This window comes from Triturus cristatus, chromosome 3_1, assembly GCF_964204655.1.
Source record: "Triturus cristatus chromosome 3_1, aTriCri1.1, whole genome shotgun sequence".
NCBI classification, from domain to species: Eukaryota; Metazoa; Chordata; class Amphibia; order Caudata; family Salamandridae; genus Triturus; species Triturus cristatus.
This window is the reverse complement of record NC_140583.1, coordinates 486,282,629-486,296,836: the sequence shown is the minus strand read 5'-3', so window position 1 is coordinate 486,296,836 and position 14,208 is coordinate 486,282,629. Positions and strand designations below refer to the sequence as shown.

The following is a 14,208-nucleotide window of genomic DNA, read 5'->3' as shown; positions in this document are numbered from 1 at the left end:
TCAGGCAACATATGAAGGAAATAAAAAGCAGGTCTAGATTTGTAAAATCCATAACGTTTTAAGACCGGTGCCAGGATTTATGCTTGGCCGTCTGATGGAATTTACAGACAAAGAAGAAGGAAGGATTCATCACACGGGCAGATCAAGATAGAATCTGTATCAAACTGACCTAGTGGAAAGCACAGCTGACATTTAATGCTGCCTGGGTGAAATTTGGTCAAAAGACAATGTTCCCAAGCATCTTTCACAATAGACAGGTATGTTTCGGTGCTCGTGCCCGTTTGAATTTCAACTAAATCTCTCTCAGTAGGTTTGGACAGCTCCCTGCTCTCTCTATTTGCTGCCGCAAAGCTAAGTACAGCTCCCTAGCATAACAGTGTGTGATGATGCACACAGATCAGGCCTGCCTAGGGCTTCCACAGTTTTCTTGACATAGCTCAGCCACGGGATTCTAATCCCAAAGTCACAAGCAAGACAATCGGTAATAACTTTCCGGTTGAGTGATGCTTTGTCATTGCTCCAAATCGAGGTAGAAAGGAGGAGTAGGGCAAGCCCCACCAGGTCCGCCACGTAGGGCAGGTCCAGTTCCTCATGTAGGAAATAATGTGGGCTTCCTGAGCCTACTCCCATCAAAAGTCTGCAAAAGCAATTCTCCTCCTGTTGGAGCCAGGTGCTTCCCGAAAGCCCCATATTCCTGCCCCATAGTTCAGAACAGGTATACATTTTAATTTATATCCCTCTAGGAGGGGTAAAACAGGTTTGCAACCGGCTTATCGGGACACATCATACAAAGTCCCAAGTGAACGGTTGAAACTAAGGCAACGATTTGAGATGCAAGGTAACTAGAGCCAAAGGTCACGCCAATTTAGGGAAAGCCAGTCACCCTTTGTGACAAGCTGGCATGGTATATGATGTCCACTAATGTAAGTGGGCACCTTGCACCAGTCCAGACAACCCTTATGGTGCTTTAAGAGGTCTTAGACAACCTTAGAAAGCTCTATAAGTGGTAGCTGTGGAGATCAGCCTTCAGGTTTAGTCCAGAAGGAGTGTAAAGCAGCTTGTTTTACCAGAGTGCAATCTTATAGTATAGATTAAGTGAAAAGAACCACAACAAGTATATATAAAAATATGTATTTATTATATAATACTCTCTAGTACGTTCCAATATCTCCTACACTGAGAGAAACACAATACGCACAATACTTTGGAAAAGAAACACAGCAAATAGCACGAAATACACAGTGGTCCCCTGGGGGGGAACCAAACCATATACTATAAAAGTGGTATGAGAACCACGACTCATTCCAAGACAGGGTCGAGAGGATGTAGAAGTGCTGGGATCCCAAGGAACCACTCAAGGTGAGAGATAGGGACCCTATGGAGACCATGTGCGTACAACTCTATGTGCAAGTCGCAGTTGGAGCTTTAAAGATTAGGAACCCTATCCAGTGGACCCGGAAGAAACCCCGTGGAAGACAGAAGGTTGGAGAGCCACCCCACCCATAGATACTTTAGTACCCACGTTAACTACACTAGGGAAGCCAGGTGCATATGTATGAAGTGGTGTCGGAAACCGCCGTCGACCCCAATGGAGGACTTCAGGAAAGTGCCGCTGTGGAGGAAGGAAGAAATGCCCGATGGAATCCAAGGTTGGATTCTTGATGAGAGGTACCTGCAAGCAGAAAGGACAGAGTCTATGTCACTCAGGGGTGACCACGAGACTTGGAAGACGAATGACCTCCGATGCCGGGTGCTGCAGGATGGATGACGAGGACCTTGCCTCTGCAGCTGTGAGGACCAAGCGACGCTGAAGAGGACCAGGAGCCGTGCACGAGCTGTCTCACTAAGGATGTCGAGTGCCACTGGAATCAAGCTATCCTGGCTGAAGAGGGGTGAAACCCCAAAACCGGTCCTAGGATGCTTGTTTCCAGTCCAGGGAGGACCTGGCCTGGCAGCTCGGGCTGGACTGTTCCCATAGGGCACAGGGTCAAGACTGATTTGCATATGGCTGGGTCCAAACTGGAATGGCATGGTGAGCAAAAAAACGATGGATTTAGGCCCAGATCTCTGTACTGGGGTGAATGTAGGACATTGTTCTGCATTCTGTCCATCAATAGTTCTTTTTGCATGAGGGGGGTCGGTGTCCGGCAGGAGCACCAACAAGCCTTGGCAAAGGCAAGCCACGCAGGAGTCAAACAAGGAACAACGTCGGGACCAGCAAGGAGCAGGAGACTCACCAAAGGCAGGAGAGCCAGGGCAGGCCCCGAGCAATCAAGGGAGCCCAAAAGAAACAAGTGTGACCCTCAAGTGGACCCACAGGCCTGAGGCACTGGAGAGGACCTCAAGCAGCTCACCAAAAGATGCAGGCTACGATGCACACAATGTGGTGTGGCTGAAGATTCTGGTCACTAGAGGAGCTCGAGGTTGAAGCTACTTGGAGCCCGAAGATCTTCTTGCAAAGAAGCCAACAAGCCTTTGCAACTGCAAGCTGGACGCAGTGCATGAGGGTTCGGTTATTGCAACCCCAACAAGGGATAATGGCCTCAAACCAGGTGAGAGGGCAGGGCAGGCCTCGGGAGCTGTGGAAAACCACCACACAGGCTGCAAATGTAGGGGAGTGACTCCTTCACTCCAAGGGAGATTTCTTCAGGTGTCTTTGATGCTTCACAGGCCTTGGAAGGTTCCTGTATGATGCACAGGCAAAGACGATGCAGCAGACTGAAAGGACGATGAAGTCAGGCCCAAACGAAGCCCAGAGTGCCCAGACGGTAGAAGTGCAGAAGCATCTGATCTGAATCATATCCCATAACGTATCTAGGGACCTACACCCAGGTAAGCCCTTAAGTACCCTAGGGAAAGAGTTGGGAAGGTTCAGGGGACCCTGAACCTTCCCAGGGGAGGATCTGGACAGGGGGGAGGTTACTCTCATGTCCTTTGTCAAATTTCACGCCAGAGCGGGAGCCAACAGCTCCCAGAACTGAACTATGCACAGGGACACCAAATGCACCCCTCATGCAGACTGAGTGGTGCTGGCAAGCGCACCCACCCCATCCCAATACCCTAAATCCTGTCTGAGAAGTGGTCACGCCTCCCTGTGACAGGATGCCTATTGTTCCGTCTTCCTCTGCTCAAGCTTGGCTCAGCAGCAGGAGGGCAGAATCATGTCTCTGGGTGGCAGCAACCATTTTGTGCTGTGCGGGTCAAGAAGGCTGGTACCAGGAACACGGAGAGCCTAAGGGAGGGCTCTTCCACTGCTTTGAATCATACCCGCACACCGTTTACGGTGTGGGGGTATGATTCCAACATATTTGATACTAAACATGATAGGATTCGTTGCAGACGTTTTCAAGATGGTCATCACGTAATTACGCGGTGCCCCTCTATATTGTATATGTCTGCTTCACTGACAACCCGGGAGAATGGACTCCGTAGGCTGCAGGGGTGTCCTGCTAATGCAGAGGCACCCTCTCACTTAGAACCAAGCACCCTGCCTTCAGGATTGCTAAGGCCTGCTCTAGGGGTGACTTATAGGTTTTAAGTGCAGTGACCCTAGATATAGGAAACCAATATCTTTAGTAAGTTGTGCTAGCACCAGCTTACACAGGCTGCAATGGCAGGCCTGTAGTTCCATTTTGAATGGTCTCTCATGGGTGTCATAATACATGCTTCAGCCCATGGGAGAGCTCTGGAGTACCTACGCCCTGGGCACCTTAGTACCGTAGACTAGGGACTTATAATGGTACCCCAGTATACAATCTGGCATGTACCCAAGTACTGAATACAACAATTTTAGGGAGAAAGCAGATAGACTGAGGTCCTGATTAGCAGGATCTCAGTCAGACTAGCCAAAATACAGCTTAGCACCAGCCAAAAAGTGGGGGTAACCATAGAAGCAGATCCCACTTTCCTACATCCTTGTAATGGGATTACCCATGATGGACTTAGGATAGCAAAAACATAATAAAAAAAGAAAACAGTCACTGCCATTGCTAGCCCAGTACAGTGCAGGTGGCGGAGTCCTATGACTTTTTATAACCGAGCTACATTCAGGGACCAAGCTTGAATCACGCTGTAGGAATGCCACTTGCTTACTTAAATATTTACATATAAGAAAGATGTAACACTAATAAACATTCCAGCTGCAGGCAATTATTATTCCAATTAGCTAGTAAATCAACTGCTGTAACTGGCAGTCACCTGCAACAGTGACAAAGAAAAAGTCTGAGGGGAGGATCAAGAGATGGTTGCACACTCAGCAACAAGACACGGCATGGTGCAACAGAACTGAGTTCACAGGCTTTCTATAATTGCAAACCGTAGTTTAAAATAAAAGTAGGTTCTAGGTTTTGTTGGTGCCTCACTGGTATTCTGAAAACCACCATGGATACAGACATATTCATTTTTATCAGGGACTAACCCTGTGTAATGGTGGCAAAGAAGATTTGGAAATACCTCTGTTTGATTTCAATCATAAAATGCATTCTCCTGTAAAAGAGTCATACTGGATCTATCGGGAATAATGGCAAACCATCATGGTAAGTGTGGGGAAGGGGTGTCTCATGATAAGTGGATTAAAAGTGCTTGTGCCATACCTGCTGGGCGTAGACTGGAAATGTGAAGCCCAATAGTTTCCAAGATTCAAAACTCAAACTAGCAAATGCTATACAGTTTGCTCGTCGTGTTGTGGACGTGAGTAATTAACTTAGCTGAGGTCCCACTGGAGCGGTGGCATTGCAACTTGGGATTTGGCCTGTCTTTCTTTTTGGTAAGCTAGGTCCAGGGGATCATGTCATGCCTGACTGGCACAGGGACTATAATTGGTAGCAAGGAAAGGGACCTTGATCGCCTGTCTCCTGGGTTTCTGCACAGGATTACTCACTTGCAGAGGGTCTTTACAGGCCTACTGGAGATACCGCTAGAGCAGAGTAAGGACCATTTCTAGGGAAACATGAAAGGAAGAGGAGACCTTGGGTAGGAAAGCAGGTTCTGCACAAATAACCACTTTCTCCTGAAATATTTTGAGATATTGTTTATGAAAAAGGATAGCCTCAATTTCCCCTAACCTTCGCCTTGAAGATATGGTCACTAGAAACATTACCTTTAAGGTTAGATTTTTTCGAGGATAGTGAGGAAATGGGTTCAAAAGGACAATCTTGAAGGTAAGAAAAAACCAGAGGAAGGTCCCAAGGAGGGACAGTGGAGTGTAACACTGGTCACTTAAGGTGGAAGATGCATAACAAACAAGAAGCTAAATGGATCAAATTGCAAAATGCCACGAAACGTCCACCCTCACAAGAGGCAGGATGGAGACCCCTGGAGGAACGCCATCTAGAAATATTCCCTCAATGTCTCATGACAACTTTAAGGATGCTACTTTTTCTAGAGTTTTGGCTAGAGATTGCAATGTTGGAAGAACATTTAGGGATGGCAGCCTCTGCCTCTCAATCACCAAACCCCCAGAGAGAGCCAACGAAGCGAGTTCTCTGGTAAACTGGGATAGAGGGAAAATGCCTAGAGGGAAAATGCAAGTGTAATAAACTCAGAGCTGGAGTAACAAAGGGGACCAAGGTTGTCTCTTATAATAGAGGACTGTGGAAGAAACACCCAAATCCAAATAAATCGAGCCCCCACAAAAAAATCAAAACACCCGAAAATTTATCTTAAATGTTCCCACGAAAAGAAATTGCATGAAAAAGCACCCTCAACATCACTTTTAGCAGACTAAAGGAAATAAGTGATTGGGACCCCTCAAGTTCTAGATCAGAGAGAAGTTAAAGGGTTGTATTACAACAACAAAATTCCAAAATTAAGCAGTACAGAATAAATGTCATAAAGGCTTCAATGCACAATTATACAGATAAGTCAAAATAGGAAATCATTCTTGACCTGAAATGAGCAGCAAAGGCAAGAAAGAATCAGAAAGCATTCCTAGTAGTAAAGGAAAGTCTCCTAAAAATCTCTCAACAATAATCTGGATCCCCCATTTTTATACTCAAATCTTGTATACTAAAACAGCAAAGTCATCATGGCGTGATTGAAAGGATCAAGTCTTTGGCAAATCCGAAATATGAATGTCATTACCTTAACACACAAGTACTATCCCATTTTAAGAAAGCATTTAGCATCTTCAATTCTACTGTCTTCCGGAGGTGTCAGAACAAAATATTAAATATTTAAACAATGACAAACAAATTAATTTTAGTCCTAGTCCTCGGACCCTCCCCCTCTGCGTGTGACAACTCCTGGTGGCCTTATGCCCTCGGCACCCCTCCTCCCCCACGGACCACACCCAGAACCTCGGCATCATACTCGACTCCTCCCTCACCATAACCTGACAGATCAACGCCGTGGCCTCCACCTGCTTCAATACCCTCCACGTCCTCCGCAAGACCTTCAAGTGGCTCCCCCCTGAGGCCAGAAAGACCGTCACCCACGCACTCATAACAAGCAGACTGGACTACGGAAACACCCTCTGTGCTTGAATCAACAAATCCCTGCTACGCAAACTCCAGACCATCCAGAACACCGCAGCAAGACTCGTCCTCGGCATCCCACGACATGAGCACATCACCGGCGAGACCTCCACTGGCTCCCCTTGGAGGAGAAAGTAACCTTCAAGCTACTTACCCACCCATTAGTGTGGGCCAAAACTCAAATTTATCCCTAAACCACATCTCTTATAAACTTACAGTATTACTCTGCCTGGTGTCCTTAAGATAGGCCTCAGACGTGAAGGCCTTGGATGTCACTAGCCGGGCTTATCAACTTGACTGAGTCTGCTTTTATCTTAAAAGAAGGACCACAACTATGTCATTCTCGAACTTCTACCCTTACTTTTCTCAGAATGAGAGATTGTGCATGGTAAAGTGCTTGAAAGAATACAAGAGAACTGAGAGTATGAGAGGAAACGCTGCGCAACTGTTGATTTCACACTAAAGGCCTCAAAAAACAGTTTCTTCGCCTGCTCTAGCAAGATGGGTAAAAGAAGTAATGATTGAGAGTGGTATGAATGCATCTATTTTTGGGACACATTCCCTTAGGGATGTGACAGCTTCCAAAGCCTTTATCATAGGAGGAGGTCTACAGGATATCCTTAGGGCAGCAGACTAGTTGAATGAAAGTATGTTTAAAAACTGTTATTTTATACCAATCACAAACGTGATTGATAATGTACTAAATACACTTTGAACTTGCATAAAGATAGCCTCTGTGTCATGCCATAAAATGTAAGTTTTTTTCACAGCCTGGTTGGCAGAAAATCTCGATTTTATTAAAGTCACGGAAGCGAAGATTCTCTAGCAGGGGATTTCCATGTATAGTCATAAGCACTTGAATAGTCCCACCCACGTTCCGGGACCCCGGAGCATTTCTTTAGTTATATCCTCTTAAGTGGATATCTTTTGCCTTTCTTCAGTAAGGCCTGGAAATACACTTAAGAGATAGGAAAGACAATAATGCCGCCTAACTAAATAGGCTACAATGGCTCCAACTTCATCTTGAAGTGAAAAAGAAGCCAGTATACTATGTTTTGTGTAATTGTTTATGGTGTATAACACACAGAAAAGCCCCCTTCACAAAACTCCTTTTTCATGATAGAGATGAAAGAATGGGACAGAGTAGCCCCCATAGGATGCAATTATATGTCTTAAACTAAACACTATGCCTTTAAGAAACTCCAGAGACCACCAGTATCCTGGGGTTGAGCTTCCATACTCCAGTCTGGGTATCACGAGTGCTTGCATCGCAGACTTGAAGTCATTTTGAAGGAGAAAGGGTTTTATTTCCCTTACTATCTCTAGCATCCCCACTCTGGCCAAACTCCTAGAAGAATGCGTCCAGTCGCAACTCTCTGCGCACATTGAAAATATCCATCTCCTGGACCAACATCAATCTGGCTTTCGTAGTGGGCACAGCACTGAATCGGCTCTCACTCACGTGATGGATGACATTTTAATAATGCTTGACCGAAATGAAAATTGCCTCCTGGACCTTTCCTCTGCATTTGACACTGTCAATCACGAAAACCTCCTAGCCATTCTGGAGCACATGATAGGCCTCTCTGGTCAGGTGCTGCAATGGTTCTCGTCCTTCCTCCAGCACAGATCCCAAAGAGTGATGGCGAACCACTCTCTCTCCCAGCCATCACCAGTTTCCATGGGGGTTCCCCAAGGGTCCACACTGTCTCCCATACTCTTCAACCTGTTCCTGGAATCATTAGCTAATGAACTAAAATCCATGGACATTCTCTTCCATATGTATGCAGATGACATCCAACTCTATCTGAAAATCTCCTCCCAGGATGACATCACTTCACTCAACTCCACCCTATTGACTACTCAAAACTGGTTAACTGAGAACCACCTCCTGCTAAACACCTCCAAAACAGAATTCCTCCTCATTTCTCTCCCAAAACACACTACTAAAATCAACCTCTGGATGTACCAACTTAAGGCCTTCAACTGATCTTCCCACATTATTGACTCAGCTAAATCTTTAGGAATGACCCTGGACAAGCACTTGAACATGAAGACTCATATCAGCAATGTATGCAAGGGAGCTAACCACCTTCTGAGGATACTCAGGAATCTCAAACCTTTCCTATCACAGCTTGACTATGGCAGTGCTATGCTCTGTGGCCTCCCCACTAAGGGCATCATTGAATGCGGCGGCCAGATTGTTTACGGGCACCAAGCGAAATGCACACATCTCCCCAGTCTTAAAATCCCTAAACTGGCTGCCCTACAAAGCAAGAATACAGCTAGAGATTGCCTGCCTATCTCACAAAGCCCTCCACTTCAAAACCTCCAACTATGTAGCGCAAAAGCTAGAACTATCCAGTGGAGGTAGACCATCTAGGAATGCTAACTCTCTCCTCCTGAAACCTCAGATCTTTCGTAAAAAGAGAACATGCCAACGAGCTTTCTCTGGGTCTGCACCGAAAATCTGGAAACTCTCTTCCACCGGAAATTCGTAGAATCTCCTCCAAGGTTGCTTTCAAATTGGAAGTAAAAAGATTCCTCATGAATAAGTTCTTACCTTAACAGGATGCGCGATTGTCTGCTCTAATGCATTGGACATACTCCTTTAAGCCCAGTGCTGGTAGCTAATCATGTATTTTTCTTTTCTTTTCTCTTCTTCCTCACTTGTTGAATCATTTCCTCCCCTCCTATGTCGCTATGCATCAGTTACTAACCCATTCTTTGCTGACCCCCAGGATGTAACTGGCCTTGTTATGTGAGCCCTATTTGATTCACTGTCTGTTTTATATTCCCATTTGACTCATGTACTGAACTGTTACCTTCCTTTCCCTCAAATTGTAAAGCGCTCTGATATCCCTCGGGATCAAGTTCGCGCTATATGAAACTTTATAAATAAATAAATAGTATGCTCATTTGGAGGTTTACTCCTTTAGTGGTGGCACAAATATGATACTGCATATTAAGGTTTTGCATATTAAGGTTTTTGTCAAGGGTTATTCCTAAATCTTGCTGACTCAATTTGTGGGGTGCAATTGAACGCCATTAGTTGCTTCATCCGATCATTAATAGCGTGTATCTGATTGGATGGGGCAATTAGGAGGGATTCTGCTTTGAGTTTGAGGTGGTTACATGACAGTCAATTTTGGGTATTTTGAAGAATAGAATTATGGGATCGCTACATCAGATTGGTCGCACACTGCTACACCTACCAGTCGTGTTCCCCCAATGAAAATGGTCCCTGAAGGTCAGCGTCGGCGGATACACCTATGCTCAAGAGTGCGTGCAAGTATGCGTGGCGTGTGCCATCCCTGGACACGTGTTTCGAGGTAGTTGCCTCTCGTCAGCAGGGAGTAGGAAAATGAGAGTGGGGTTGCTGTGTAAGCTGCTAAAAACAAAATCAGGTCTAGTACCTCTCTTAGCGCGCAGGTGCGTAACCATGAGTCCGTCGACTCCACCGGCTCAAGGGAGCCTGAATATAAAGTTACATCAGATTGGTCGCACACTGCTACACCTACCAGTCGTGTTCCCCCAATGAAAATGGTCCCTGAAGGTCAGCGTCGGCGGATACACCTATGCTCAAGAGTGCGTGCAAGTATGCGTGGCGTGTGCCATCCCTGGACACGTGTTTCGAGGTAGTTGCCTCTCGTCAGCAGGGAGTAGGAAAATGAGAGTGGGGTTGCTGTGTAAGCTGCTAAAAACAAAATCAGGTCTAGTACCTCTCTTAGCGCGCAGGTGCGTAACCATGAGTCCGTCGACTCCACCGGCTCAAGGGAGCCTGAATATAAAGTTACATCAGATTGGTCGCACACTGCTACACCTACCAGTCGTGTTCCCCCAATGAAAATGGTCCCTGAAGGTCAGCGTCGGCGGATACACCTATGCTCAAGAGTGCGTGCAAGTATGCGTGGCGTGTGCCATCCCTGGACACGTGTTTCGAGGTAGTTGCCTCTCGTCAGCAGGGAGTAGGAAAATGAGAGTGGGGTTGCTGTGTAAGCTGCTAAAAACAAAATCAGGTCTAGTACCTCTCTTAGCGCGCAGGTGCGTAACCACGAGCGGTGTGCGACCCACTTCGCATTTAGAATTATGGGATCGGATGTCTTCAGGGGAAGAGATTTTCAAGTACAGTTGGATATCATCAGCATACAGAAGATAGTGAAAGTTAGATGACCGTAGAATTTCTGTTAGTGGCTCCATAAATAGCCGAAGTTCTTGGGTGAGAGGGAGGAGCCTTGTGGGACCCCAAGTGTGACTGGAGCAACCTTAGAGAGGGATTAATTTCCCTTGACTTTTTGCGTTCTGTTTTGAAGAAATGAGCAGAACCAATTGAAGGCAGACCCTGTTATTCATGGCTCATTTGAATCAGAGAATGGCCCGAACAGGCACGAAGTCTTAAACTTTATTTATCTTTGTCATTGATAATAGCGAGCCATTTGTGTGTACTCAAGCAGTTATCACTGAGAGAGGGCAGGGCTCGAAAAATCTGAAAAATGGTACTAGTCCTGCAGGTCTAGTACCTTGAAAAATCTCCTCGACCTAACAGTAACCTACTTGACCTCCTTCTCTGAAAGCAGAGCAAATGTGACAAGATAAGATTTAAAGGCATCTTTATTGCTCATTTGCTTTGTGAGCAATAAAAAGGTCTTTAAATCTTGTTATCTTGTCACATTTTCTCCGTTTTCAAAGACAGAGGGCAAAAGTTAGTATAGGACCTAAAAATAGCTCGACCTCATTAAATTTACCTCGCAAATGCGAGCGGTCGAGTGGATTTGTCGAGCCCTGGAGGGTACTGGACTAATATGGTGACTCTACAGGTAACACAGCTTGAAAGAATCCTGCATCAGGCGTGGTGAAGTAGGTGTGTTACTAACGAAATAAGATTTTAATTTAAGTGCGGACATGGAAGTAGTTGCCGAAGCTAGAATCTGAGCTAGCGCACTAAAGGAATGAGGCTGTGAGGTTCAGACACCCTATGCTCACATGTGTGATGTGCTTTGTTGTCCAAACTAAAAGAATTCTGATTGCAGGGAAGGTGTGTCGCTGTGTTCTGTTGTCATTTGGTCGGTGTGTGTGGTTAATTTTGTCCTAGTTATGAAGGGGCTGTTAGCGCTAATAGAAAGGACATAGATGCTCTTCTGTATGTCATCTGTTGTACAGACTGAGGCCCCTTAGCCTTCTACAGAGTTCTTCTGGGTTACTTGCTACAATTGAGTAAAATGACGTTGCATTGAGTGGGCACTACTGGGTTTGCATAGTGGTGTTGAGAGATTCTTAGTCTACTTGATATTTTAATTAAATACTTGTGTTTTTTATTTCAGTAAGCACGTTGGTTCACAAAAAAACTTGCCATAAACTTTTAATTGGTTTGCTTGCTTTAGTCCATCATCTTAGCAAGTTTTTGGGTGGCAGTCTAATGTTTACAGTTAGCCTGCTATGACTTCAGTGAGTGAAAGGGAATATGTGTGTATACAAGCCGACAAACGTACTGTTTTACGGTATTGTTTATTTTCTCATTGCACCTTGTGAATGTTTTATATGTTGGCACGCCAATACGCACGCTATTACAGACTAACACCTTTTACTCTTGCTCTATCATAAGGCACTATAGGAAGCTTGCACTGCTGCATCACGTGTACCCATTATGTGCCTGCATGAGAGGAAGCGTGCACTGCTCTTTTACGTGCTGTTCACGTTCTGGGGAGCATGCACTGTCCCCACACGTGCTTCACACATACTGTGTAAAGAGGATGCCGCTGCTCGTGCTGTATTAGTGCGTGGAAAGCTTACATTGCCCCTGCTGTCATGTCGCATCCATGTTGTGTGAGGGAATGCGTGAAGTGTTTACACGTACTGTTCATGTTTTCTGTAAGAAAGGAAGCCTACACTTTCCACACATGCTGCAAGTCGCATGCATGTTATAATCCTTTAGGAGTTCTAGAGTAGCGTACTACTTGCCGAAAAAACGCTTCAACACCTCGTCAGGGGTAGCAAGCACCAGGCGCACAACGCCCATTGGGCTCAAAGGGCTTCAGCCCCCCCCACCCCCGTCGTGTGTGTCAGCCTAGGCTGAGACAGCTTCCCGGGCACACACCTGAGTACTTCACGGGTCTTTAAAAGACCATGTACTTGTTAATGAGGCTTTGTTGTGTTTTCACCCCTTCTTAGAGCCCCTGCATCTTCACTCTGCAGATTGCTGGAAGAACTAGCCCCCCCCCCCCGAAATTTGTATTAGAACCCACCTCCCCCCCCCCCCCCCCCCCGAAATTTGACTCTAGTTGTGCCTCTGGCAAGCACTATATAAATGCAAACGTTTTCCCCCCCTTCTTTCCCTCCGCTACCCTTCTCTATCCAAATAACTGAATAACATATCCACCACTCAAATTATTCATATTTCACTATACTAATTCAACACTAATCCTTTATGCGTTCAGGAGTAGTGCGCTACTCGACAAAAAGGCGCTTCAACACCCCATCAGGGTTAACAAGCACTATATAAATGCAAACCTTTTTTTCCCTCTTCTATCCCTCCGCTATCCTTCTCAATCCAAATAACTGACTAATATCCAACACTCAAATTACTTTCATATATCACTATACTAATTCACCAATAATCCTTTATGGGTTTCAGAGTCACATGCTACTCCCCAAAAAGCACTTCGACGCCTCGCCAGGGGTAGTATGCGCTATATAAATACAATAAAATACATTAACACACAGTGACAGAAAAACACTCAACAGCACTACATAGAAAGGAGACACCCGTAACGCACCCTGCCTATGCTGCTCAACTTCTCAATGTTAATCGTTCCCTTACTATGCTATTTCCCCCTTCCTCTCTCTTGCCTGTGCTGACTCTGCCCCTAGTCTACTAGAGAGCCGGGTCCCTTGCCCAGTTAGCATGACGCTCCATTTGCTCCCCACGCCTTAATCCCCACTTACTCCCCACTCCTCTTTCTCCTATGCCTCAAGCCTGTCTATTTTGACTATACCATGGCACTTAACAGTCTCTTAACTGTTGCAGCCATTTCTCTGCTGCCACTTTCCTTCTCTATTACCTGCAGGCCGGTGCGCTTGTTCCACGTGAAGATGCTCCCCGGGTAGCCGCTCAGCGCCAACAGCAGCTCGTGAATCATTCTCGGTGCCCTACAAGGCTGTTCAAAGCCTCGGACTCGTACAGTAACACACTTAAGCCTCAGTGAAAAAGAAGACCATCCAAATGACAAGACGATTGCCAGTGTACAAAACAAGCTGGCTTCTTTGTCAAAAAGAAGCCCGAAGCAAGTCCGTCCCACATAAAGACGACATAGTCACAAAAAATATTCCATACGAAAGTCCACGCTATACAGACAGAGTACAAATATAATGGGATAATAATTCTTTATTATGCAAGTTAGCAATAATATGGATATAAAGTATATTTAAAAAGGCAAACAGTATCTGCTCTTTATTATTGTCCTCCAGAGCACGTCTGAAGCACTTCCGTCAGCGCTCTGCTAAACTTAAGCCGCCTCCTTGTTACGGTCCTCAGTTTCAAAAGCGTGTAAATACTCTTCCCGCCGCTTCTACCTCGCATTTCCAGCAGAGGGCGAGGGATACTGCCTGCCGGGATACGTAGTTTTTTATCTGACAACTTCCTCTAATGGTGTTGACTTTCTCGAGGATATAATTACGTCGTGCTTATATTGTTCATCCTAGGAAATGAAAGGTAAACTAAGCTGCTAAAAAATTGAAA

The 14,208-nt window shown here is 45.6% G+C and overlaps 1 protein-coding gene across 3 annotated transcripts in view; it reads right to left on the bottom strand.

Annotated features, from left to right (window-relative positions):
• Positions 1 to 13,744, bottom strand: part of TUBGCP4 (tubulin gamma complex component 4) — a 491,481-nt gene extending 477,737 nt beyond the window's left edge. For all 3 annotated transcript variants that reach the window (XM_085644307.1, XM_085644309.1, XM_085644310.1), the window contains exon 1: positions 13,532 to 13,744. In XM_085644307.1, the coding sequence (XP_085500433.1) occupies positions 13,532 to 13,609 (78 nt within the window). In that variant the 5' untranslated portion in view covers positions 13,610 to 13,744. The remainder of the gene's footprint in view (positions 1 to 13,531) is intronic.
• Between the last annotated feature and the right edge of the window lie 464 nt (positions 13,745 to 14,208).